At 41.2% G+C, this 25550-nt stretch overlaps 2 protein-coding genes across 5 annotated transcripts; one reads left to right on the plus strand and one right to left on the minus strand.

Moving 5' to 3' along the window:
* The first annotated feature begins 1580 nt into the window (after positions 1 to 1580).
* POGLUT2 (protein O-glucosyltransferase 2) lies at positions 1581 to 11410 on the plus strand. Of its 2 annotated transcripts, none has more exons than XM_080575928.1 (10): positions 1581 to 1957; positions 3806 to 4011; positions 4453 to 4658; positions 5426 to 5503; positions 7562 to 7734; positions 8768 to 9005; positions 9587 to 9796; positions 10232 to 10321; positions 10852 to 10956; positions 11163 to 11410. In XM_080575928.1, the coding sequence occupies exons 1-10, from the start codon at positions 1779 to 1781 to the stop codon at positions 11178 to 11180; spliced, it is 1503 nt and encodes a 500-aa protein (XP_080432054.1). In that variant the 5' UTR covers positions 1581 to 1778; the 3' UTR covers positions 11181 to 11410. The 2 variants fall into 2 exon arrangements, with proteins under 2 accessions (XP_080432054.1, XP_080432055.1); XM_080575929.1 differs by lacking the exon at positions 1581 to 1957 and adding an exon at positions 2020 to 2069.
* A 1837-nt stretch (positions 11411 to 13247) lies between these two features.
* Positions 13248 to 20203, minus strand: TEX30 (testis expressed 30). 3 transcript variants are annotated; one of them, XM_080575972.1, is made up of 6 exons: positions 19976 to 20203; positions 18876 to 19276; positions 17875 to 18105; positions 16383 to 16434; positions 14672 to 14880; positions 13248 to 13488 (listed from the first exon to the last, which is right to left on the minus strand). In XM_080575972.1, exons 3-6 carry the CDS (start codon positions 18025 to 18027, stop codon positions 13315 to 13317), a joined length of 588 nt encoding a protein of 195 aa, XP_080432098.1. In that variant the 5' UTR covers positions 18028 to 18105; positions 18876 to 19276; positions 19976 to 20203; the 3' UTR covers positions 13248 to 13314. The 3 variants fall into 3 exon arrangements, with proteins under 3 accessions (XP_080432098.1, XP_080432096.1, XP_080432097.1); XM_080575970.1 differs by lacking the exon at positions 18876 to 19276; XM_080575971.1 differs by lacking the exon at positions 18876 to 19276 and having other exon boundaries at positions 19909 to 20203.
* Between the last annotated feature and the right edge of the window lie 5347 nt (positions 20204 to 25550).

The raw sequence follows: 25550 nt of genomic DNA on the forward strand, positions 1-25550 counted from the left end.
CCTCTCCATTTAGCTCTTAGGAAACCTGTGGATCCAGGTCCTAGGAGGATGTAATCAGCAGCCAGGTAAGCAGTACACACTACACCCACAATGCTGATGAAACCCAAGCAGTTGTGCAGGAGCCACCGGGATCTCATTTGTTCCAGACACACCTGCTGCATTGCCTGTGCCTCATTACTGCGTTATGAAGCACAGGGCAGCTGCCGAGGACTTTCCCTAGCACGGCTGTCCTTGTCCACGCTGGACGTACATAGGTCCCATGCCTGGACGTTTGGTGCCTCACCAGCACTCGCAGCTCTGCAGTGCCATCCCACCAACGCACATCTTGTGTAGTGCGCCAGCTCGTCCACCCAGAGTATTTTCTATTTCTTCGCTGAAGTTCGGGGTCTTCGGTGGTCTTTGAACTTCCTTGAAGCCAATCCTGAAGGTTTCTGGTGCAAGAGGGGCTCTGGGATTTGCACAGAGCTGCAAAAACAACTCTTCAATCTGGACTTCTTTCCACCTCCACTGTGTGTTATATCCCCATTCAGAAAAGGTGATTCGCTCTAGTTTTCACGATTTCATCCCACTTTTAAAAAACAAACAACAACAACAAAACAGATTTATATATATATATAATCATTCAGAAAAGCAGAACTTTATAGCAAAAAGCAAACATTGTCAAAAAAAAATCTAGAAACACATAGATGCATAATTGCCATTTGTCCAACTTAAATTACCTTGTCTTGCTTGTTTCTTGATAACCTAGAAATTCCAGAGTTTCTGGAGTGAACACTGAAATATGGAAACACTGGATGGTTAGTAGGAGCAAAGCATAGTAGCAGCATATTTATGGTGTGAGCTGCTTCAGTAAACCTCGTGTCTTTTAACCCTTTTTATCTGCTCACTAGGTCTGGGGACTTGGACTGTTTTATGGGTGAAGACCCGAATGTACAGAATGGGGGGACTGATTGTATAGTGGGGACGGAGCCTCCCTCAGGATCGCGGCGATGAAGGTGGCATCCCAAATGGCGACGCTTCTGGAGAAATTCAGGACCCTGACCTCAGTCACAGGACTTTGTGTGGGGAGGATTTTACACACTTATTTTCCTGACCATAAACTCATTTCTCACACCGCTGTTACACAGACGGCGCCAAGCACTGAGGGGACTTCGACTCGTGACATGGCTGCTCCATAAAAAAACACAAAAAATACATGGACCAAGCCGGCTTTGCCGACTTTCTTTCCACTGAGGTGGTCTCGGGGACTGAGGGGCTTTGGGCCAACGGCCGCCAACGGCCGCCAACGGCCGCCAACGGCCGCCAACGGCCGCCAACGGCCGCCAACGGCCGCCAACGGCCGCCAACGGCCGCCAACGGCCGCCAACGGCCGCCAACGGCCGCCAACGGCCGCCAACGGCCGCCAACGGCCGCCAACGGCCGCCAACGGCCGCCAACGGCCGCCAACGGCCGCCAACGGCCGCCAACGGCCGCCAACGGCCGCCAACGGCCGCCAACGGCCGCCAACGGCCGCCAACGGCCGCCAACGGCCGCGGCTGAGGGGACTACATCTCCCAGCAGCGCCGCGCCCGCGGGAAGTGCGGCACCGCCCGCCCCTCCGGCAGCCGCCGGTGCCCGCTCCGCTCCGCTCGCCCCGGTCGCTGCGGGGATGGCGCGGTGAGGGGCCGAGGAAGGTCCCGGCGGCTCTGTCCCGGTCGCGGCTGAGCCGCCGCCGCCTTGCCGGGCGGTCCCTCCGGCGGCTGCCCGGCGGTGTCCCCCCGCGGGGGGAGGCGCCGTCAATGCGTAGCCTGTGGCTGCTCGGCTTCGCGCTGGGGGTCGCCGCGGCGGGCGGCGCGGCGGGCGGCGGGGGCCGGGTGAGCGCGGAGCGCAGCGCCGTGTGGGGGCCCGGGCTGCGGGCGGCCGCCGTCCTGCCCGCCCGCTACTTCTACGTGCAGGCCCTGGACGCGCAGGGCCGCAGGTAAGGACGGCGGCGGCCCCCTCCCGCACTTCGCAGGGCGAGGGGCGGTGAAAGGTGGTGGTCTTGGTCTCCGTGCGATGCCCGCCTCCCCGCTCCCGGTAGGGAGGACGACGTGAGTTGCTCTGAGGGAAACGGAGCTTTCTGCTTGCCCTTCGCCAGGGTTTGTCCTCCCAGAACAGACGTGGGGGTGTGGGCTTGCCTCCAGTTAGGCAGGTTCTTTAGGATTTGCTGAACTACCTCCACCTTTCAGCAAGCAACTTACTCGGAGTTTCTTGTAGAAAGGGAAATTGCTGGTGCTGAAGGCTCCCTGTGTGGCTTTCTTGTACATCACTTAGGAGAAGCCAGTTAGTCTCTTTAGAGGTATCAAATTCTGTGCAATGGGATGAGAGAAGAAAATGAAGAATCCAAAAACAACAAACAGTAAAGCATGTATTGGTCTAATCAACAGCGTATGATTTCTTCTGCTTTGTCAAATACTTAACAGTAACTATATTTAATTTATAATATATCTGTTTGAACATCCTGCTTGTTTCTGCTGTCAGGAATATCAGCATTTCAAACAGGTAGGCGCCAGATCAATAGAGTCATTTAGGGTGTACTCTGTAGAGTATTTTAATTAACTAATTAATTAATTTAATTTAATTAATTAATTTAATTAATTTAATTAATTTAAAATTTTAGGTAAATTTTGTAGGAATTAAATAGGTAAACTTAGTTTTTACAAGAAACTCATGGCTTTTGATGTCATCAGCATTCTTCTCATTTCTTCCCTAAGCAGGTTTGTGTGGCTTTATTCAGGTATCCTTACAGGAATGGACTCCATGTTATCCATTATTCATATCCTGTGGTGATTTTTCCAGGGTTAGGGAGCATTTCCCACTTCCTAGGTCCAGGTAGATGCCTCAGCCACATCTCAACCCAGTGTTAGGGTGCAACAGGGTTCTCAACATCTCTTCTGCGGTTTTCTACAGGAAAGAAATCGTGACCTTACAACTAGTTAGGATGTGCTTGCAATGCTCCAACCAGGTTGTCCAGATTAGATGTACTGTGGCACATGCACGTCTGGCAGTTGCCAGTTCAGCTTATCTTGGGCAGTAAATATTTCCTGTATTTTCTGACAGCTCTCCAGTATGACTGGACAAGTATACATTGAATTACATGATCCTACTATAATATTTTTTCCCTACCAAAACACAAGCATTTGTAATAACTTTTTTTTTTTCCTCTGTATGAACTACCATAAAGATTAAGGACTGCAAAAATTATTAGAAGGTTAACTTCATTCTTCACTGTCCTAAGTAGTACCTGGGAAACAAAGTAAACTGGAAATATTTTGCTTCCATATATGTAAAATAACGTTATTATTAAGCTTGTCAGATGAAGCTTGTTATGTTTTGTTGTTGTTGTTTATATATATATATATCCACCAACATCCAGTTACTTGCATGCTCTCTACCTCCCCATCACTACACTTGGGAGCTCCAAGTGTAAATAACCAAAAGCCCCACTTGATTTTTAAAGGTGCTCTGCTCCCAAATAGTCGAAGCAAAGACTCTAAAACACTGTTCAACATATAGGACACCGAGTAATTTCCAAGGTGTGTTCATGGATATATGGGTTGAAATGCCTTGATACCTTGTGCCTTTAAGAGCATGAGACATTTTAGGTAACCTGACAAAATTACATTTGGGAATGTCAAGCCTGCCTTGTGAACGTTAGGATGTGTTCATAAGGACCTAGCATGGCTTAGTGAAGTCACTGGAAATCTGTTACATTTCAAACGAATGGATAAAATGAAGAGAACTTTTTTGTGTTTACTTTTTAACTCAGCTCCCATTCTCTGGGTAGGTTCACTTCATCACCGGGTGAAAACACATTCCAGGTGAAGATCACTGCTCCTGATGAACAGTTCACTCGGGTTGGTGTGCAAGTATTAGACAGGAAAGATGGCTCCTTCATTGTGAGATACAGGATGTATGCAAGCTACAAAAGCCTGAAGATAGAAGTCAAAACCAGAGATAAACATGTTGCAAAGTCTCCATATATTTTAAAAGGTAAGAAGCAGCACTGTGCACAAAACTCATATCGTGGCTTTTTGTCAGAAAGCATATCCTACAGTGTTTCCAGGGAGTAGCGTAGGGTTCCGCAGGACCTCAGTACTTATCTGGAAATGCTGAGGACCTTCAAATCCCATGGCATTACAGACTATTTATAAGTGTCCCGCAGTACTATTCAATATAGTAAAAAGGAGTTAAGCGCTATGAAGCTAATGCCAAGCGAGTACATGTAAAGAGTTTGCACAGAAGCTGATGTAGCTTGGCATGATGCCATTGGACTCAAAAAAAAAAAAAATACCACCACCAAAAAAACCCTTATCTGGTTAGAGTTGCTGGAGGTTTGGCCCTAGACAGTGAATGCTCAGTGCCTGACCCTCTTTTCTGATCTCAGTGGCTTGATAGTGTGACTCATTATAATAACGATTGCATTCCTCATAGGACCGGTTTACCATGAAAACTGTGACTGCCCTCAGGAGGAGAGCAGCGCATGGCTGGAAGAGATGAACTGCCCTCAGGTCATTCCACAGATTCAAAGAGACCTAGCAAATTTTCCCATTGTTGATCCAGATAAGATTGCAAAAGAAATCCCACAGAGGTTTGGACAAAGACAGAGTTTGTGTCATTACACCATCAAAGATAACGAGGTATAGTATGGGTTGATCTGAAGTCCATATGGAGATTTGGTAGCGGGTGACAGAATTTGGCCTCTTGGCTATTCCAGCTGAAAGGCTTGTTGTTGTCTGTTCTTTGAGAAACTTCTTTGGCTGGCTTCTGTCCTTGAAATTGAGTACTTTGCAGTTTGTTTATGAGCTCAGTAATATCTGTCTTGCTTTGTAAACTGCTTTTCGTCCATGTTACAACTGAAGCAGTTGCAGCACAGTGAAGGCACATTACTTTCCAAGCAATCAATATGAGAGCTGGGAACAGAATCCAGCCTCCTAAATGCTTGCTCAGTTTTCTGTTCTCTGAGTAGTACTGCTGTGGAGTGTCACGATCTTCTAATTGTGACATGCATCAGTGGAACTACATTGTGCCTAAGGCCAAGGTGAAAAAATACCACTTAGCTCCACTGAGATCAGAGCAATAATTCTCTGCAATAAAACTGTAGTGACTTCAGTAGAGTTTCATATGGAAATGAGAACAATGGAACACAATAGAAAGAGGCAAACAATTTCTGTTTCCATGAGACAGATCTAAAATGTCTACAAATGCAAGCAAAGCTTGTTTCCCCCCACCCCTTTCCTATCATGAATGAGAGATTTCTAAAGCTTCCCAACTGATTCATAAATCTATAGATAAAAGCCGTACAATTTGACTAGTTACTGAGTTATTAAAAAACTCGAAATTGTGCCAGCCATTCTCAGTTATGGAAACACCAGACTAAACACTAAACTATTTGGGTTATTTTCAGGTTTATATAAAGACGTATGGGGAACACGTTGGCTTCAGAATTTTCATGGACGCTATACTTCTTTCTTTGACAAGAAAAGTGAGTACATGCGTGTATTCATTTATTCTGTATGTCCTAATTTATAGAAGCCTGGGGTTAACAAATATGCCTCAGTGTGTTTGTTGCTATTTCTGTTAAAAAGCTGTTCTTGTTCTTTCATTCGTAATGGAAAGACGAGGTGGATTTTTCTTGTTCAAAGTTGGGATGTTCTGGAATGCTATCTGATGTGTGTATGGAGTGTCACTGTTTACCAGGCCTTTGCAGGAGAGCTTGATAGAGTTGGACAGAGTGTGTTTTATTATTATTTTTTTTCTGAAGGCTAAATAAATCATCCTGTAGCAACTAATAGGCAATTCTGTCTCTGCTGAAAAAAAATGGGGAATTTATATCTTTCTTTATTAAATTCCGTATGTTGAAAACAAGATGCAAAGGATTGAGAAAGCACCAGAAGCCCAACAGGTGGCTTTTGAGGGAACTGTCTGGATGTACAAGCAAAAAGCACTGCACAGACTTCTAGGGGACCGCTGGAAAAAAAAAAAAAGACATTATGCACATAGTGACAGAATATAGCAGAGCTGAAGTTTCAGCACACAGAAGTGTGATTATTATGTAAAGAGAGTAGCAGCAGAGATACTAAGATATCCAAATTAGGCAATATCTATTTTTTACTGTAAAAAGACAAAACTTATAGCATCACAAATTTAAAATGAGTCAATGGTGGCATGCTGTTGGAAAAAAAAATGCATTAACAGAATAAACACATGAAAGAAAAGTGAAGTAACTTTTCCACTATACCCAGGATCAGTAATGGCTCAGTTATGCTACTGTGTCTAGCTTTGGGCATCATGCTTCAAAAAGGATTGTTCAATTATTGACATTATATGGGAAAATGGTAAGAGGGGCCAGGCATACAGTCATATAAGTGGGGGTTATTTCATGTAACAGAGTCTAAGGGAAGACATAAATGTAGCTATAGTTATATTAAAGGTTGCTCTATGGAAGTTGGAAGTAAGCCTTTCTCTCTCAGCAGCACTGGACAAGAAATAACGGAATAAATTCTATCAGAGGGATTTAGATTAAGTGTTAGATCTGCTAGTTACAAAGGCAGAATCCGTTTGCAGTTTTAGAAAACACAATTAGCCTCATCCTCATTAAGAATCCTCACAGGAATTTCTGTTAGATAGTGTAAATGAGAGACAATAGATCTGTTGGGTTGGCTGTCACTGCAGATGTAGATAAAATACACTGTATAGCTTTCCTATGTCCATTATAACCATTAGATGGCACTCTACTAATAATGTTAAGTGCTGAAGATCAGAAGGTGTAGCCGAACCCCCTTTGAAAAGGGACACAAGGAAACCTTTTCTGTCAGTGTGTATACTGAAAACAAAAAGTGCTGCTCTGGGTCTCTTTAGAATATCTGGATGTCTCTGCCAAAAGTTTTCCTAAATCATCAGGTTAGAGAAAAATAACTTCAACCGTTTAGGAGAGTGTTTTGATTTTCAGCAAATGATTAATGTCTATCTTTGTCCATAAATTAAATTAGAAACTTAATGAAAATCTCTTTGGGCCACAGAAGAATCCTGACCAACCATTCAGATTTGAAGAATAAGAGGGTTTGAGAGGAGAAATGCTTATATATGGTGGGGACTCAGCAATAGGCTTTAAATATTTTTACATGTATATGCATATTTTGAGAACTATTAACATATTCAGAAGTGTACTTTCTTCAGAGAAGGTAATTTTCCATACAGTCAACAAGGTGGTCCAACTTACCTTGGAATTAGATAGTTGCTTACTTAGGGCCCAGTGCTAGCCTGGAACAAGGACTGTATGGCCAATCATCTAAAGTATAATAAGGTGGGAGCGAGACCTCCTAGGTGATTTTGTGACATTCCTATAAATAAATAAATAATCTTACAGAGTAAGAGTATTTTTAACATGTTTCTAACTTTATGTATTACAGGTACATCGAGTATTACTACAGAACAGGCTATTTTTTTTTCTCTTAGTGACATTTTCTCAAATTGCAAGTTTCCACCAAAAGAATGCTGCTTCATATTGAAATGCATTTGTGCCTCCTTTGCTTCTGTTCAGGTGAAAATGCCAGATGTAGAATTCTTCGTTAACTTGGGGGACTGGCCTCTGGAGAAGAAGAAACCTCCACAGAACCTGCACCCTATCTTCTCATGGTGTGGGTCCAGTGAGTCAAAAGACATCGTCATGCCAACATATGACTTAACAGACTCGGTTCTGGAGACCATGGGACGGTAAGAGATCTCTTATTTTGTTCACAAAGTTCATAATAAGTGTTCTTCCAAAAATGTACTTATGTTATCAGTACATTAACTTTTATTTATTCATTGAGACATTGGCACACTATAGGTAGGCAGTAATTATGTAATTGGTATTTTAGCATGAACCGATTTGTACATCCTGTAACATCTGTGTTACATGTATGAAAACATACTCCACTGTTTTATTTAAAAAATTAAAATTTATCTAAGTGCAGTCAGGTCACTGAAAACAGCACATGGGAGTGAATGCTACGAGGGTAGGTGTTTTGTTTGTGCTTTGCTTCATCCCGATGAACGTGTTGACAGCTGGCCAGGACTCTCTCTTCCTGAGTTTCCTAGAACATTTAAAGGCCTTTGGAGCCAGAGTGCTCAGCTGAGGAGCTACCATCTCCCACTTTGATTACTGGTACCTGGCCTTGGTAACAGCCCTGCTGCTATCTGGGAACACCACAAATTCAGCTTCTAAGATATCTTCATTACTCATTTCGAACCCATATATCATTTCACTGCATTACGTTCACGTTTCTAGCCTTTATTATCAAGACGTTTCCTAAATTTGCTCCTCTTACCCACAGTTACTTGCTTTAATATAGCAGGTTTTTGAGGAAGTAAATTATGCTCTGTTAAGCCACTTACATTCCAACCTTGCTTTGGACTATTCATGGCTGCCTCATCACCATTATCAATTATTCCTTTACCCTGCATCACCCATGGCAACCATACCCACTTTTAGCTGCTTTTTACACGACAACTGACAGATCCTCTTTCCACACACAATGCTGTCTTGCCACAGGTCTGTGGATTTGACATTCCCTATCTCTTTTTATCATTGTAAAAATACTGATACAATACGTATACGGGTATAATCATGACTCACCTTCATCTTTGGTATTTTCCTATTAGTACTGTAAATTATTTCAAGTAACTGCACTTAAATAAATCCAAATCACATGTAAAAAAAAAAATCCACTGGGCATCACAATTAAATCACTTTCTTCTCCTGCAGGGTTAGTCTGGATATGATGTCAGTTCAAGCAAATACTGGCCCATCGTGGGAAGACAAGAATACCACGGCGTTCTGGAGAGGACGTGACAGCCGCAAAGAGAGGCTTGAACTTGTAAAGCTCAGTAGAAAATATCCGGAGATCATAGATGCTGCTTTCACAAACTTTTTTTTTTTTAAACACGATGAAAGCCTCTATGGCCCCATTGTTAAGCACATTTCGTTTTTTGATTTTTTTAAGGTAAGCCACTAGTCATTTATATTTTGTGGAACTAGGTTCTCAGTGTTTTCCATTATCAAATAACTTTGTATATATTATTTATAATGAAGTGATTTTGGTTTTCCAGCACAGCAACGACAAGCATGAGTAGGCTTCTCTCCGCTGGGACTAACTGCTGTGTAGCTCTTAGATTGAGAATAATGATGTCTGATTTACATCTAACGGTTCTGCAGAACCTGGTGTAATCTAGTAACTCCAAGTTCCTTTTTATTTCTTTTTCCTGGTTCAGTGATCAGGACTACTAACATAACTAACATAGTGGGAAATCAGTGGATGAAGTGGCACATCAACCCTCACATCCCAGGATGAGCGTCTAAGAATTTCCAGAGAACTTAATTGATGAAGAGGGCATCTGTGTACCCTGCACTGTGATGAATTCCAAACTAAATAACAAAAGCTACTTAAAAATTGATGCTTGCCTAGCCAATCCGACATTTCTCAGTATCGGCAAGTCAGTAATACCGGTGCCCTCAGAATAACACGAGCTAACCAGGCTACTTGGGTCTTGTTTGTTAATAACCTCTGGTCGTTTTCTTCCCCAGTATAAATATCAAATTAACATTGATGGCACAGTGGCAGCATATAGATTGCCTTATCTACTAGCAGGAAACAGCGTCGTGCTAAAGCAAGACTCCATCTACTATGAGCATTTTTATAATGAGCTGCAGCCGTGGAAACACTATATTCCATTTAAAAGTGACCTGAGCGATCTACTAGAAAAAATACAGTGGGCCAAAGAGCACGATGAAGAGGTAAATACACATTTGGCAATGTTTCTTGAAAAATAAGGGAGCAAAAAGTACGTTTCTTTAAAATAAAATCTGTTGTTTCCTTCTGGAAAGACTTCAGAATGAGCATCATCAACTTCATAAACAGAAGCAGTTTTTACGAGTACATAATGCTGCCCTTTGCTTGGAAATTAATAGGAATTTTGGAGACTGTTTTCATAAGAATGCCTTACTTTTACAATTAGTAATGCTTAAATTCCTAATCCCTTCCATGTATCAGTAAGAGATTTATGTTACTGTTTTATGGACAATTCAGTGTGGGGGCATGTAAACACTAGATAAAAATAAATGATGAATTATCCTAAACTATCAACACTCTAGAATCAATAGTAGCATCCTGAAATAGCTACCATTTTTAGAGAATTAAAAAAAAAAAAAAAAACTTTTTTTCTTTGACAGGCCAAAAATATTGCAAAATCTGGACAAGAATTTGCAAGAAACAATCTCATGGGAGATCACATTTTTTGTTACTACTTCAAACTTTTCAAGGTTAGTGTATTTTTAACTTCTACTCCCACAGAAATAGAAATCCCATAGAGAGAATTCAGGGCAACACAGCTGCTGGAAATTGGCCAATCCAGCACTTGAAGCTGGAAAGCAAGTGGCAGCAATTAGGAAATTCAGTTGGTTTATAAACACCACATGCTGTTGTTTCCTGTGAAACCCCTTAAGACTCTGAGGGTGGTTTGAGAGAAGCGATCAGATCCCATAGATCTTAACTTAATCTGCAAGAATACGTTGCTCACAGTGATCAAAGAACTCCCCATCAGACACACACCCTGTGAACCACAGCTGAAAATATCTCTGCATTAGCACCAAGATATCGAAACTCCAGTGAGGCACCCGAAGGGGCTCCTGTCAACAGTTGGGTATCTGCTTACCCTTTCTGTGGCACAGCATGGATGGAGTAGCAGACTGTATAGCCCCAGAGTTCTTACAGATTTATTCAGCTGAGCTGTTGCAGTATTTACAACATAACGAGTTTATGAATTACCACCACCTTCCTTTTTTAAAACAAGGAATATGCCAGTTTGCAAGTGAGCGAGCCAAAAATCAGAGATGGCATGGAGAAAGTGCAGCAGCCTGATGATGACCTCTTTCCGTGTACTTGCCATAGAAAAAAGGTACAATATATACGGTGTTACATGTAACGTGCTGAATGTCTGCAGTTTGTACTCAACCAAATTGGAACAACCATTGCTCAATACCACATGTTCTGTCACCAGACTACTAGTGGCTTAAAATCATTTCTTAGTGTGTGTGCAGGACTGGACTATTGAAAATTTAGTTTCCAATTAACTGAAAAATGTTTCTTCTTTCTCGATTACAGACCAAAGATGAACTTTGACAGAAAGAAATAAAATCATTTTTTTGAATATTTACCTACATTCAGAATCACTTCTTCGGGACAGAAGGAAACCTTGAATTAAACGGTTATTTTGAAGTTTACTCTATCATGATCTACACATGGAAGACAACCAACCATCGCCTGTTTCCTTTTTATCATGGAGCAGTCACAGAGCCTTGTTCAACACACATTTTATAACTTTTTTTAAAATAAAAAACATGTTTATATCAGTTATTTGTTACTGTCCTGAGATACTTTTCAAATGCAGATACTTCTTACGCACACAAGATGCTTGGGATACTGAGTCTAGCATGTTCTGCAAAAACGGCCAGATAAGAATTATAAACCTGCTCCCCGGCATGCCTGTCAAAAGCAATCATTCTCAGACCATAATTTTGTTCCTTCTGAGACACTCAATATTCTCAAAGACAATGATGTGGGGTTTGTATTCTTTAACCTGAAGGAAAAATACAACTCTATTGGACACTTATCTTAGATAAAAACTGATTTTTCACAGATGCTTTGTCTGTGAAACTCAGTCCCTTCAGAAATATAAAAAAAATAAAGTGGCACTGAGCAGTGACTATTGAAAATAAAGCAATCATTCTTTTACAATTTGATTCTGTTCTTAAAATACCTATTTTCCACTGGTATTAAGTAACTCAGCTGCTACTTTCTGAACATATCAACATCATCACAAAATGCTACACCGGTGGACGTAAAGTTGAGTCTAAATTCATCACATTCTAAAGTCTGAACACACCTCCCCAGTCAAAAGTGAGGATTTATTTTCTCTGTAAAACAGTCAACTTAAAATTTGTGTGGCTATTTTCTTTACATGCCTTTTGAAATTGGCTGTGAGCATCTAGATGCGTCCCATGCTTATTAAACAACATTACTGATAAGTGATAAACACTCTTGAGGCACCTTGTAAGAAAAGACAGAATATTATATCTGATTTATAACTTTCATCTGCCTATTGATTATTTTTGCTATGGTAAAAGCAAGCCTAAAGAATAGTTTGTTCGATCACTTGAAAAGCAGTATAATTTAACTGCAATAACCTACTCATAATTTTTTTTTTTTTACAGTAATCACCTGACCTTTTACACTACAGCACCAAAACAAAGCTAGCAGATGCAATCACCTGACCAAATCCTCAGAGAAATCCTCTGAGCTCACCACAGCTGACTCAGTGCATGTAAGCAGCTCTGCGCTGCCACACACATCAGTCACTCCCAAGAACCACCTCCAGACTAGAACAGGGAACTGATTGCGCTGCACCAGCGAGCTGCAAGCCATAACGATGCAGAACAACCAGAGGAGGCTGTAGGGAACTCTTGGCAGCAGAGATGATCCCAGTGTCTCAGAAGACAACATCAAGGTGTTTGTCTCAGGACCAGCCGGCCATTTCAACTCAGGTCATCACTCAGCCGACACGTGCTGATCATAGGCTGAAGGCAGTTAGCCCTTTGCTACAACCTAGTTATACCCACAGGTCAAACAGTCCATAATGGGGAAGACAACACCTGCAGGCACCTATGAAGTATTTAGAATCATAGAATTATTGAGGTTGGTGGAGACCTTCAAGGTCATCTGGTCCAATCTTATCCAATCTACTTCCATCACAGTTCATGCAGCACAGCAGAATGCCCCAATAGGGCACCAAGGTACCAGCAGTAAAACCCTCACTGTCCAGCCTTGGGGGATATGCGCACAGAATTCTACAGATCAGTAGGTTTTAAGTTCAAACAAGGATAGCATCAGTAACAGACTCAGAAATAAAAATGCATCTGAAGATTTGGTGTCCAAATAATATTTGAAGTAATATACTGGAAAAAAAAGTCAAAAACCATTTACTTGGTAATGCAGAGCATTAAGTATCGCATATAGTTTTTGCATAGAAATACTAAAAACAATGCTGTCCAGACACTGAATATTTGATGTTTCCCATCTTTCTTTTCAAATGTTTCTTATTATATTGCATATTTTTTTCCATTCATAAAAAAAAAAAGTTTTATTTACATTTACCCTTAGACTTCTAAAATACTTGTTTTCAAAAACGCATGTCTCAAACTGATTTATTGCATTTAGGAAAAACCTGATTGAAGATACTACACTTAACCACTGCAAGTCACTTGTGCTCCACTTCGATGTTCTCTCTAAGCCAGGAAAAAACTTGTGTGTTTATTTCTTCCATGACATCATCTTCTGCTCGTCCTTTAACAGCCATCCCATGGTTTGCTTTATCAATCCAATGGATTTTTTTAGGGGCTTTCATTTTGCTTGCCACACCTTCTAACAATTGCTACGGAGAAAATAAGAGTATGAAAGTTAGAGAATTAGCTACTACAAGTTGTAGAACACACACTCTCACTTTGCCTATGCGACACATAATAGGAAGCTTTTAAAAACAAAATGGATCGGCACTTATATTAAAAAGACAGTGACAGAAAAGATGTGATGATTCTATATTCAGTAATAGGATTTGCTTAAAGGCTAGCCTTTATTGTCAGTCACTCACTCAAACACTGACAGTACAAATGTAGAACTTCACAACCTTGTGAAGGCTCCTTCCCCACACAAAGACGGAACGTGCTCCTATTGCCAGAGGGGGGTACAGCAATGAAATGGCAGAACTTAACTCAGGTGTGTTTACAGTGCTGGAGTATCAGCACAACCCCCCAGAGACTAGCTCTCTGTTCAGCTGTCTCAGAAATGGAACCAGCTCAGAAGGGCTTAAAGATTTTCCCCCATTAGGAGGGCACTCCAAGTATTTGCTGGTTGCTAACCACACTAATTTCAGCGACAACTCCTCATGAAAGTGTTCTGACTCCTTAGAAACTGTCCAAGCATGGAAAATTTTAATTGCGTACCATCCCAAACTGAAGCCAATCTGTTCAAGAACAACAGATAACTGCTTTGCAAGAAAACAAAGTAGAAAAACATTGTATTCTGATCACTGCACACCTGTTCTTCATGTCAACAAAAATGCTGCTATCACAAAAGTTTAACTTCTGGGTAGAACTGCTTTGCTAGAAGAATGTCATGAAAATTTGACAAATGAGGACTAGTAGCATAGCAGTGCTTAGGTTTTATAACTTGAGCTGGTGAAAACAGAACAGCAAATAACTTGCTCCTTCTACATGCCACTTAATTTGTAAAATGTATCCTATCAAAAAAAGAGAAAAAAATACATTAAAATCTGGATTATTTATTTGCCAAAAGACGAGTTTCCTAAAGCAGATGATCAAACAGGATCCAGGCATGTGAAAAAGCAAAAGAAATCAACTCAGGTTTCCCTAAATCTGATGAAGTTTCCTACCCAAGTCTTCCTTCAGAAGTTTTATACTCATATTTACATTTACATTCATATTTAGAGAAGGCTGTTAATCAAAGTCACTGCTTTGGATACCGGTACAAACACCACTCAGACTCATTCCTACTCCTCCATGCTGCCCTTTGAAAGAAGGATTTACGAAGATACTCACTTTTTCACACATTTCATCTGCTGATCCTGAGACAAACAGCACCGGACACCTGATAAATAATAAATCTTCATCCCGGAGCTTGGACTGCAGTTTTGGTCGATGCAGCGGGTAAGATAAACACACTAGACCTTGAATGAAGCCATCATCGTCATCATCCTTGCTGAGCTGACGTATCACAGAGGCAGCAGCTCGTGAGCCCATGGAACGGCCTTTCTCCCACGTTAAAATAAAGGAAAAAAGTATATCCACAATCACCTCACCTGCATTCTTAGTGTGCTCAACTCCTAAATACGTTCATATGGCTTGTTTTTAAGGGTACAAGTAGTACAAAATGCTAGGTATACTTTTACTTATCCACTCCATGAAAATTATGAATTACAATTTTAACATTTTTCTGCTAAGATAATTGTATGGTTATAGTATGTTTCAAAATACCCAGTTAAAAAAAGAAAAAAGAGAAACTGACAAGGACCGTTTGCAATACTGGAAGGACCAAGAGCTCATCCTATTGGGGGGGTTGAGGGAGGGGGAGAGAGGACAGGTCCTGCACTACAGATCCCTGCAATTCCAAACAGACCTTTAGAATTTGAAACAACGCAATTAACTTGTATCTGTTCTTTCATGCAGCCTTAATCTGCTCATAGTAAAAAACTACATTTTAAGCTCCTTGCTCCCCAAACAAATCCAGCAAGTGTTTATGTAGTTGTCAAATTTCAGCTTAAAAGTAGAAGGGGAAAAAAATAAAAATAGAGTCAACATGCAGCATGAGGTTGGTTAGTAACAGTGAGGGGATATCAAAACGCCTCCTCAAAGAAGCAGCATATGAGCTGTCAATGCTCTATAATTGAGTGTTAGAAGTAGTTGATTCCAGGGGGATTAACTTGCCTCAGGGCAGATCTGGTTTCGCTTAGTCGGACAACATTTTAAGTTTCCAGTATCAAGTTGTTCTTAGTTACCCCCATCCATTTCCCTTTTCACACAATGTAATTGACTTTCTATCTGCCACTAGGCTTATGTACCAAAACCTGCTTAGGCAAAATGGCTGTTTGCCAGAAACCAGAATTCAAGACTTTTAGTTAAAAAGTACAAAAGGACTATCACAGAACTTGTGCCCTGTCACAAGCCAAGCAATTTCTCCCAAAGTCAGACCCAAAACATGGTCTATTGCTCTTTCCTTCATCCTTCTAAAAGATCTACAGCACCAGGAGGACAACGAATAGATCCAGATCCTTCCAAAATAATTCTGTGAACATGCCAGGCTAGTTATTCTGACTTGCGATCCAAGAAGCAGATCTGAGCTATACGCCCACCTGGCTCATCCCCCAGCTACACAGCTTGTAGGATTCAGCTCCAGGTTGGGACACCCAAATGCAGATCTGTAAACGAGCTTGGCACCCACGTTCTCATTACAATCCGTGGGCTTCTAGTCAATTTATGAAGATTAGAGACCATTCAACACTCTGGAAAGAAGACCCTCCTAGCCTATAGCTGAAATGCTCTCACGAAGCAGTAATGACCAGTGTGATTTTTTCAGCTTGTTTCCATACAGGACAGTGAGCTTTTAGTGTGTACCACCAACTGAAACCTGTCATCCACATCCAGTCTTTCACTTCTTACCAAAGCAGGACAGACTTCAAAAAATGGAGCAATTACAGATTGTTATCATTATAGCCAGAATAAGAGAGAAAACTATAAATAATAAAAACAGTACCTGCAAGGAAGACACCTGAAAGTTTATAATCACCAGAAAACTTTAAGTATTCCTAATGAAATAAGAAAAGAGAGAAACACTGCAAGTCAGAATTGAGACAGCTGAGAGGCTGAGGATTTTTTTTTTGTCTGCTAATCACAAAATGGGAAGCTCTTACAGCACTGCAGATTAAACAAAGACCACATATAAGAGTTGTTTTTTCCCCACACAAATCAGCTCATCATATTTTGCAGCAAAAATGTAATAAAGAAACAATTTCACATTAGTTCTCAGCACATCTAAAATTTCAGACACACCATTAATTTATTAAAATGTTAAGTGATTACTGTGTATCAGCTTAGTTATAGTAACAGACCACGCACACACTCAGCCCATCAAAATACTGATTAAGTTAGTACAAATATCCTTCACTGAGATTTGAGGTCACGTATTTCCAACAAAAAAACTTTAAGACACAGCCAGTTATGTCTGACAGAACAGATAAAATTAAGCAACAACTTCTTCAGTTTTAGGAGGTAACTAATTAGATGCTATCTTAATATAGGCCTTTAAATCACCTTTACACAGCAGCACATTAATGTAAGCTCACTGACAACACTGTGTTTCTTCAGAAAAGAATGGAAAACAGACCCACGTTGAAGCTACCAAAGCCTGACTTAAAAGTAACATGCATATAATAAAACCACAGTATCGTGCATATGAATTCCTTAAGACCTCGGCCTGATGCAAAGTGCTCAAGCTACCTTTTCCATTTCCATTCCTTCCTGTGCGTTCCAGAACAAAAAGAGACTAAGCGGACATTACCATAGCAAAACATTGTTCATTTTAACAAAATCTAGGTATAGAGGAACATTTTAAATACTGTAGCAGCAGAAATATACAAACACAAGCATATAACAAAGTGATTTTGAAATCAAAGCCTATTTCTATGCTCTAAGGCTCTCCTATACTACACCCAATCTCTTTTGCCTCAGATCTTCCTGCATCCCAGTCCCCTATACTCTCCCTAAGGTCTTGTTCTCTTGGCCCCCAAATTTGACATTCAGCACAATTCCCACCTCAGCTTCCTTCCTCTGAAAACCCCTCCCAAAGCCATATCCCTTATTCCCCTTCTCCTCACCAAGCCTTCCCAGAACACCGACCTCTCATTTCCACCCCAACTGAATTCTTTCATTTTTCCCAGCTATAAATTTCCTGGCAGAACATCCATGCTCTCTTCAAATCCTTTTCTCAAGCTTTTCTTTCTCTCCCTGAATTCAGAGCGACCCATTTACTGCAACTGTTCTAGCTATTGCCTATAGAAGAATTGTTCCTGCTCTTTTTGCATATGGACACCACTCCATTTAGCTAACCATCACGTCTAATCTCATTACTGCTTGACTGATCTCTGCTGGTAATATAGGAAATCCAGAAGCAGACAGAAGATAAATATATATGTTAAATCCTGCACATCCATGGATATAAGCTTTGGCAAAATTTGGTCTCTTCTTACCACAACTGCTTTGTAAGCTTTAGTCCTATACGCAATGTTAAGACCTTTACAAGTAAACCGCAGACACAGAATTCCATAGGATGCAAGATAGGTTGCCAAAGAAACTAAGTGAGGGAAATTCATATCTCCTCCGGCTCCGTGGGTAAGAATCATTCCGTATCTTAACTTCTTCTGTGGAACAGAAAAGATGGCGTCAAGGTATTTGTTCCCAAAAGGTATTTTCACTCGAACCTAGAAATGAAACAGAAAAAAAAACAATAATACAACAAAATTTTCCAGGCTGCACATTATGATGAGGAAAAAAAAAATTACAAGTCCCATTCTATTCCGTTTGTTTAAGAGTACTAAGTGAGTAATTACCTCTGGCTCAAAGATCTTCCATGCAGTAATGAGCAAGTTACCTTACCACTCCTTATTTTCTCCATTAGAAAAGAAGCATCCCTAGCTTCAAATGATGCTTCAAGGCACAAAGTGAATTGCTTCTTACATTCTCTATATGCCTAATTTGAGAGCTAACTGCTGTAATATATTTGAATATTACGTCTTTCACAATAAGAAACGCTAACTTTTCTACAAGAAGAACTACAAATAAACAAGATTAACTGTTTAACTGAAAGATATATAGGGCTAAGAGAACTCTGCCCCAGCAGCAACTGTTTAATCCTGTAGACGTAGTATCCATGTACAAACATGATTACACAGGGAAAAGACTGAAAGAGTATTCTGAAAAATAGTTTTGAATACACTAGTTTTACATATTACAGGCAACTATAAGAAAATAACACAGGAGTGATTTTTTTCATTAAGTATTCAGTAATAACTGGTGATGAGTATCACAGTACTTAATACATTTTTATAATCGACGTTCTAAGATGAACCTAGGCACTTACACTACACTTTGACTAGCAGCCAAATCCACATTAGTACAAAACACGAAGACACATCCCAGCAAGTGTTTCCAAATTACATGTCAGTAACCGCTCACCAGAGTGGTGGCATACCTATTGAATTTTCCCCAGGAACAGGAGAAACAGCACAGACGCAAGACAAAATCAGCATCACATTGGCAGAAGGCCCCCAGTCATGACAGACACTTGCACAAGCTGAATGAGACACGAGGGCAGCTGATGTTGAGCTGAATAAAAGGAGTCTGGAGTGTGTGTGTGCCACTATATATGCTCAAGCTCTTGAAAGCAAAGGAAAACAACCCAGGGCTGGGAGAGAAGGTCTGTTCCACACCACCACATCTCAAGGAACATGCTGAGTCAGGCAGAATTTGACTGGTCACCACCCACACTTCAAATTTCACCTACAAAGGCAGAGGCAGCGGCACAGATCTCAGAGCTTAGGAGGCTCTTAAGAAGGGAAATGCAGTTGCCATGGACTGTACAGCCTTCAATTTCTACATGTAAAATAGGAACATAAACCAAAATAGGTTGTTGCTATGCCTTCAGCCGCAGCTGTTAAATCACAATGAGCACTCTGCAACCTTCCTAATGAAATTACATTGCCTCCTTGGAGTATGAAGATGCCACCGCCCCCATGGGGGACTCAGGCACATGCAGACTAGGTGACTTTTCCACCAATACACGGTAAGGCTGTGCCTACAGAGCTGAAACTAGACCTTACAAGTGCTTAGCTGGCCTACTACAGAGGACAGCTAACAACTTTTTTGGTTTCCTTCGAAGTCAGCAATAAGTAAAAATAAATAAAATTTTGGACTCCAGTGCAAGTGTAAAAGCGTTTTCCAATGCTTGCATGAATGCAAAGATGCCATGTAGCAAACACAGTGTTGTCTGAAATACTTTCTCTCCTGTAAATATCTGCTGAACTTAAAATTATGAACCAAATCTTGCCAGGAATTGCTCTGAGTTTCTTCTCAAGCCAACACCGTGTGGTTAAGGGATGGCAGCTTGAAAAAACGACGACAAATCCCCAAACTGCTCCACGCCCTCACAGCTCTTGCACTACAGACAGCTCAACCGCTGGCAAAGCTTTCTCCCCTCCTTTCAAAGGGCCACAAACCAGACCCACCGCCGCCGGCCGAGGACTTCCCGGCGCCGGAGCGAAGGAAGATGAGGAGGAAGGAGGCCGGCCATACCTCTGCGTGCCCGCTCATTGCCCCCCAGGGGCGGCGGCCCCGGGCTGCAGGCAGAGGCTCACTAACCCCGGAGAAGCGCCCGAGCCGGAGGTGGGGAGAGAAAGGGGAAGCTCCGTCCCCTCAGCCGCCGCCCCGTGCCGCTACCTCAGCCCAACGGCCGGGCGCGCACAGCCCAACGGCCGCACACCTCAGGGGAACGCTGTCTGCCGCCAGCTGCGCATGCGCGCGCGAGGCAGTCCCGGCACTGATCCCGCCCCCCCCACCCCGGGACTCTGGGTGAGTGACAGCCCCTCTGCCCCATCGCCGTCCAGGCGCGCGGCTCTGCGCTGCTCGATTGGCCCGCACCTGGGCAAGGCCCCGCCCTGCAGCTCTGGTACCGGCACGGAGCCTTGCGCCGGGCTCTGGTTTGTCCTGTGACTAAAACCAAACCAAACCAAACCAAACCAGTTACTTAAAATAATCACAGCTTTTGGCTGGTGGACCATAAGCACGGATATTCTAGCACAATGTTTGCAGCATTTATATGTTGGATGTTTCATAGGTCGTAGAATCACAGAATCATTAAGGCTGGAAGAGACCTCCAAGAACATCTGGTCCAACCACCCCCCTACCACCAATGTCACCCACTAAGCCATGTCCCCAAGCACCACGTCCAACCTCTCCTTGAACACCCCCAGGGACAGTGACGCCACCACCTCCCTGGGCAACCCGTCCCAATGCCTGACTGCGCTTTCTGAGAAGAAATGTCTCCTCATTTCCAACTTGAACCTCCCCTGGCACAACTTGAGGCCATTCCTTCTAGTCCTATCACTAGTTACCTGCGAGAAGAGGCTGACCCCCAGCTCCCAGATATGCTCCAAAATGTTTTCTCATATTCTCTGTCAAGTCAGCAACCATCGATCTGTTTGCTGCTATTACCAGTGTATAAAATGCATGCTATCAGTGTATAAAATGCAGGGAAGTTAGGACACCCTATTGCTCGCTGATTCAAGGCACCATCCCAAACGGAACAGGGCGTCTTCCACATTCAAGTTCTGGAAGACAAAATGTGCTCTGCCCTGTGTGCTGAGTGTGTCACTGTCACACTGCTGGCTGGATTTCATCCAACACCGATCCAAACCTTCAGGTCCTATGAGAAGTTCAGCTGTCATCAAGCTGGGAAAGGCAGGGAGCCTTAGTCACCTAAACTTCTACCCGAGAAGTGCCTAAAATGCAAGGCAAGAACAAGATGTGGAGGCATAAAACTGAAGGAAAGCCTCTGGCACAGCCTACAAGGGTTGTCTGCCATTGGAGACAGTGGGAGGCAAAGCACAGGCAGTGCTGAGGCAGCCGCTGTTTGGGCCACCACTTGCATTGCATTCAGGGCCTCCAGCAGACCGGGGGAAACGCCATGCCTCCAAGTAGCACCAAAGTTACTCATCTTGGTTGGGGATCATGCTGTTCCCACTGATACTTAGCACCAGGGAAAAGTTCATAAATGAGATACTTAGCTAAAACTGGGATTGGGAAGCTCTGTTCTGAAGCAGCTACAATTCAACTCTCAATCCACATCAAAGGAATGCAAGAAAAAAGAAAGAGCTGAAGAAAAGTGTTTGCATTTTCCAGTTTTTTTTTTTTTCTTCTTCATTGCTTTCCTTGCTGCACTTAATGGATGCTTGTATTCTCTAGTATAGTTTATACTTTTTGGCATTTTGTTTTAATTCTTTCTGGATCTGATTTTTGCTTTTTTTTTTTCCTCACTCTTCGGTCTACCTACCAGACGTCTCATGCTTTTGATTATTTGCATACTGTTTTAAAAACAGTCCATGTTTAACCCTTTCCCCCGGAAAACTATTTTCTTATGCTTTTCACATACACTAGTAGGCTGCCACCAGTTCATTTCTTATTTTCTCTATTCACTTTCTTAGCCCCATCTTCCTTACAATACTTAAAACTCTTCTCTGTATAAACACAGAGGTAGGCTAGCTATCCAGTACAGTCTCGAGCCATCAAAATGAGCTTGTGAATGTACTGAGGAAGGAGAGACATTGCTGTAGACTCTGGTCCATGGAAATACAGTCAACCTAATTGGGTTACGGTTGGGTTAATAATGTGATCAGCCTAATTGGGTTTTGCTGCACTTTTCCCGCAATTGCTTTCCTTCTGGGAGATAAGGTTCCTTTACTGTGACACACGTATTGCAAATATTTGAAACACTAGGAACTTTAATTAGAAGTATATTTATTAGATTCAAACTCATGGATATATTTTTACTTGGATATATTTTTACTCATGGATGTAGTTTTTATATATTTTTACATGGGTATATTTTTTATGATGGATACATTCATTTTTATGAAATTCTGCATATGTAATGAAATATGTGGATTAGAATTACGTTTAAATATAAGGAATTCAGGATTTTATTTTTTTTTAGTTTTGTGACATAATGCAACTCTGTAATATCTAGCTACTCAAAATCAGGTTTCAGTGTTTTTAGGAGGCCATGTAAGTACACTGGGGTTGATTTTGAAGTGTGCTGAGTAGCCCCTCTGAAATCCAAAAGTATTCACTGCCATGGGTCTTTAAAATCAGACTATTTTTCTTTGCATGCTTAAATATGAATTAAGAGTCTAACTGTAAGCTCCCACATTTGAAAATGTTGATTATATATATTTTCTGAACTGCTGAAATAATGTTTTTAATTAAACTTCTAAGAAAATATGGTTTGCATCATTTCATAACTTTAACCTTACGTCAGTCCTGGAAATAGAAGTTTATTCTCAAAATAATACATGATACATAATAATCTAAATTTATCACCAATTATGAAAATTATGAAAGATATGTGATTTGACATGTCTCGTGGAGAATGTATATTGTGTGTTATAAAAACCTGTACGCTGCTGTAGGCACCTCTGACAGATTTGATATGCCAAAGCCATCTGAATTTGAAGTGGCTGTTTATCAAAGAATGACATTATCCACAATCTAATTTTTGCTGGTGCATCAGACAATCCCTGCTCTTTTCCTAGGACTGTAAATACAGCTTTTCATGCCAGACTCAGATTTATATACAATAGGAACAACAGAGATGATCTCATGATCTCCCACTTTTTCTGAATAGACTTGTCTAGAAAAAGTGTATAATATTTGTTTGTTTGTATGTTTTCAGTGCAAAATAACTAAAGCTTGGAGGGCATGGTGTGTGTGCATGTCCTCAGAAACAGACCATTTGTGTCTGTTTAAAAAAAAAGAGCTCCTTGTTTTTATGGTTTGGTTTGGACCATCAAAATGAATTTTTTGGCTTGGTTTGGTTTAGGCTGAAGCCATATGTATATTTTTTAAATCTTCTGTTCTCATTCTAAATTACTGGGCATACAGTAAGAAGAACCATTATAACGTGAACCCAAACAAAACAAACAAACAAAAAAAGATTTTGGTGTGGCCTGCGTAAAGCCTCATTTCTTTACAGAATCCAGAGAACTTGGCCTCTTGTACTGAGTGACTTTCTCTGGGAAGGTGAAAGACCAAGACAGATGCTCAGATGCTGTAGACACTGATGTCAGCCAGCAAGGTCAGCCAGCCGGCTTCGTGGTTAGAGCTGCATTTGGGAGCTGATACTAATCAGAAGGTGAATTGCTTCCAGCTGAACTCCAACCTTTTCCACCACTGTAATTCCGTCTCATAATCTGTTGTGTTTACTGGATGGTTTGTTCATTTGACAGTGATAACAATGTCAGTTTTATTGTTCTAGTTTTCGCTGTGATCTCATTTTATGAAACCATGACATGCAAAGGGAACCAGTTTCTTTTGTAATGTTACTTTGGTCACAAACTCCAAGAGCACAGATAATGCCAGGTAACAAAAGTGCAATGCACAAAACCTTTCTCTCCCTTTCAAACTGCACAAGACTCATTGGAAAGATTTTTTGCAGTTGCAGTGCTAAATGGAAGTTCCATGCTTTAATTAAGGAAGGTGTCATCATAATGCGTGCCTCTGGATGGTGACTTTTGGATGCTATGCATTTCTCCCAGTCTTTGTCAGGGATTTTGTATTCCCTCATTGTTTTTGATAAATGCAACCACTTCATTTCCAAGGAGCAGCTGCTACAATTCATTACTATTCTGTGCTGGGGACTGTTGGCAGGAGGGAGTTGTGGCTATTCTCTCCCCTTGGCTGTCAGTGAAGTGACCTGGCTGGGAGCTAGTGGAACAAAGCTTTGTGCTCCCACTGCTGCACCAGAAGAATTAATACTTTTGGCATGCTTGGATAATCTGTGAATGCTAAACTCAGTTCCATATATGTTTTTGCTCTGAAGTTTCACTCCATTTCTATCTATTGCTTCTTCATCAGACAGATAAGCATGTTTAGGGATGGTAACCAGCACTGCTGTCACTGCTAGGATTACCTTTATTTGAACTAAGAACATTGTGCAAAGATATGAGACCCTTTAACATTTAATTCTCAGTCCAAAAAACTGATACCCTCTGCAGACATGTCATCAGTCATCCAAGTGCATTACTTATCTGGAGATTATTGCTATTTATAATTACAAACACCATGTTACAGCCCCTAAACATGAGAACTCAGTACATTTTGCTTCTCATCGCAAGTTCCTAGGCCATTTTCATTTCCACTAATAAATTGTTTTTCAGCGTCTAGATAAATCTAAGATGCAGAAAACGACGTTGCACCTCTTTACCTTTAACTCACACAAAATCCCACAGATGAGAAAATGAAGTCCTTTATTTATTCATAAATTCATATTTATTCATAAATTGCCAGAGCACAGGCAACTGCCATGTAATCTGGCAATTAAAAAAAAATGACTCTACAGATGTCCATTGTATCTTCCGTATCATTTCTCCAGGTCATTTATTTCACTTATGAAAACCTTTGCCTTCTAACCCTGTTCTCTGAAGTACTCTAGCAGTCCGTCTCAGTATCTAAGTGTCACGTCACCTGTGCATTTAAGAACTACATTATCTACTCCATAATCCAGGATATTTCTAAATGTAGTGAGTTCCAGATAAGAGACCACAAAACCCTGATTGTTTTATTCCTCTGTTCCGATAGAATATCACTCATATCACTGAAAAGTATTTTCTGGCTTCACATGCGTGCTGTTGGGAGTTTAATCTATATTATGATTCTCTAGTCTGATAGAAAGAAATAGCATCAAATTTTCCTAAAGTAAACATTTGCTGCTTTTCACAAAATCTGCTACATGGGTAGAAGAAAAAACAGTTTTGTTTAATACAACTTAGCAAATACAGTCTGGATATTAAGCATTTTTAAGTAGATTTAAGAATACACAAAGAGTGTGTATTTGCTTTAGTACTGTCTAGGTACTGAAGTTAAAGCAAAAGGTCTAAATATGGCTTCTCCTTATTCTCCCTGTTTAACTTACACAGTGTCATAAATTGACATACGGAACAGGATCTAGTTTGCTACCAGCTGCATACTTCTGAGTATAAGCATCTACATTCATACATACTTGCATACGCACTAAAAGCATCATCAAGCAAGGAAACAAGCCTGTAAATATCTGAAAACTGATTGACAGATGACGCTATGGACGGCCCCAAACATA

The sequence above is a fragment of the Anser brachyrhynchus genome, assembly GCF_964034855.1.
Source record: "Anser brachyrhynchus genome assembly, chromosome: 1".
Taxonomy (NCBI): Eukaryota; Metazoa; Chordata; class Aves; order Anseriformes; family Anatidae; genus Anser; species Anser brachyrhynchus.

What these genes read in the sequence shown, in the direction of transcription:
- POGLUT2 (XM_080575928.1), top strand. Translation starts at nt 1,779, where the DNA reads ATGCGTAGCCTGTGGCTGCTCGGCTTCGCGCTGGGGGTCGCCGCGGCG. An exon ending in TTCTTTCTTTGACAAGAAAA is followed by an intron (nt 5,504 to 7,561) that starts GTGAGTACATGC and finishes GCTTCTGTTCAG; the next exon opens with GTGAAAATGCCAGATGTAGA. An exon ending in CCAAAGAGCACGATGAAGAG is followed by an intron (nt 9,797 to 10,231) that starts GTAAATACACAT and finishes TTTCTTTGACAG; the next exon opens with GCCAAAAATATTGCAAAATC.
- TEX30 (XM_080575970.1), bottom strand. An exon ending in AAGCTTACAAAGCAGTTGTG is followed by an intron (nt 16,435 to 17,874) that starts GTAAGAAGAGAC and finishes TTATTTCATTAG; the next exon opens with GAATACTTAAAGTTTTCTGG. An exon ending in CAGATGAAATGTGTGAAAAA is followed by an intron (nt 13,489 to 14,671) that starts GTGAGTATCTTC and finishes TTTTCTCCGTAG; the next exon opens with CAATTGTTAGAAGGTGTGGC.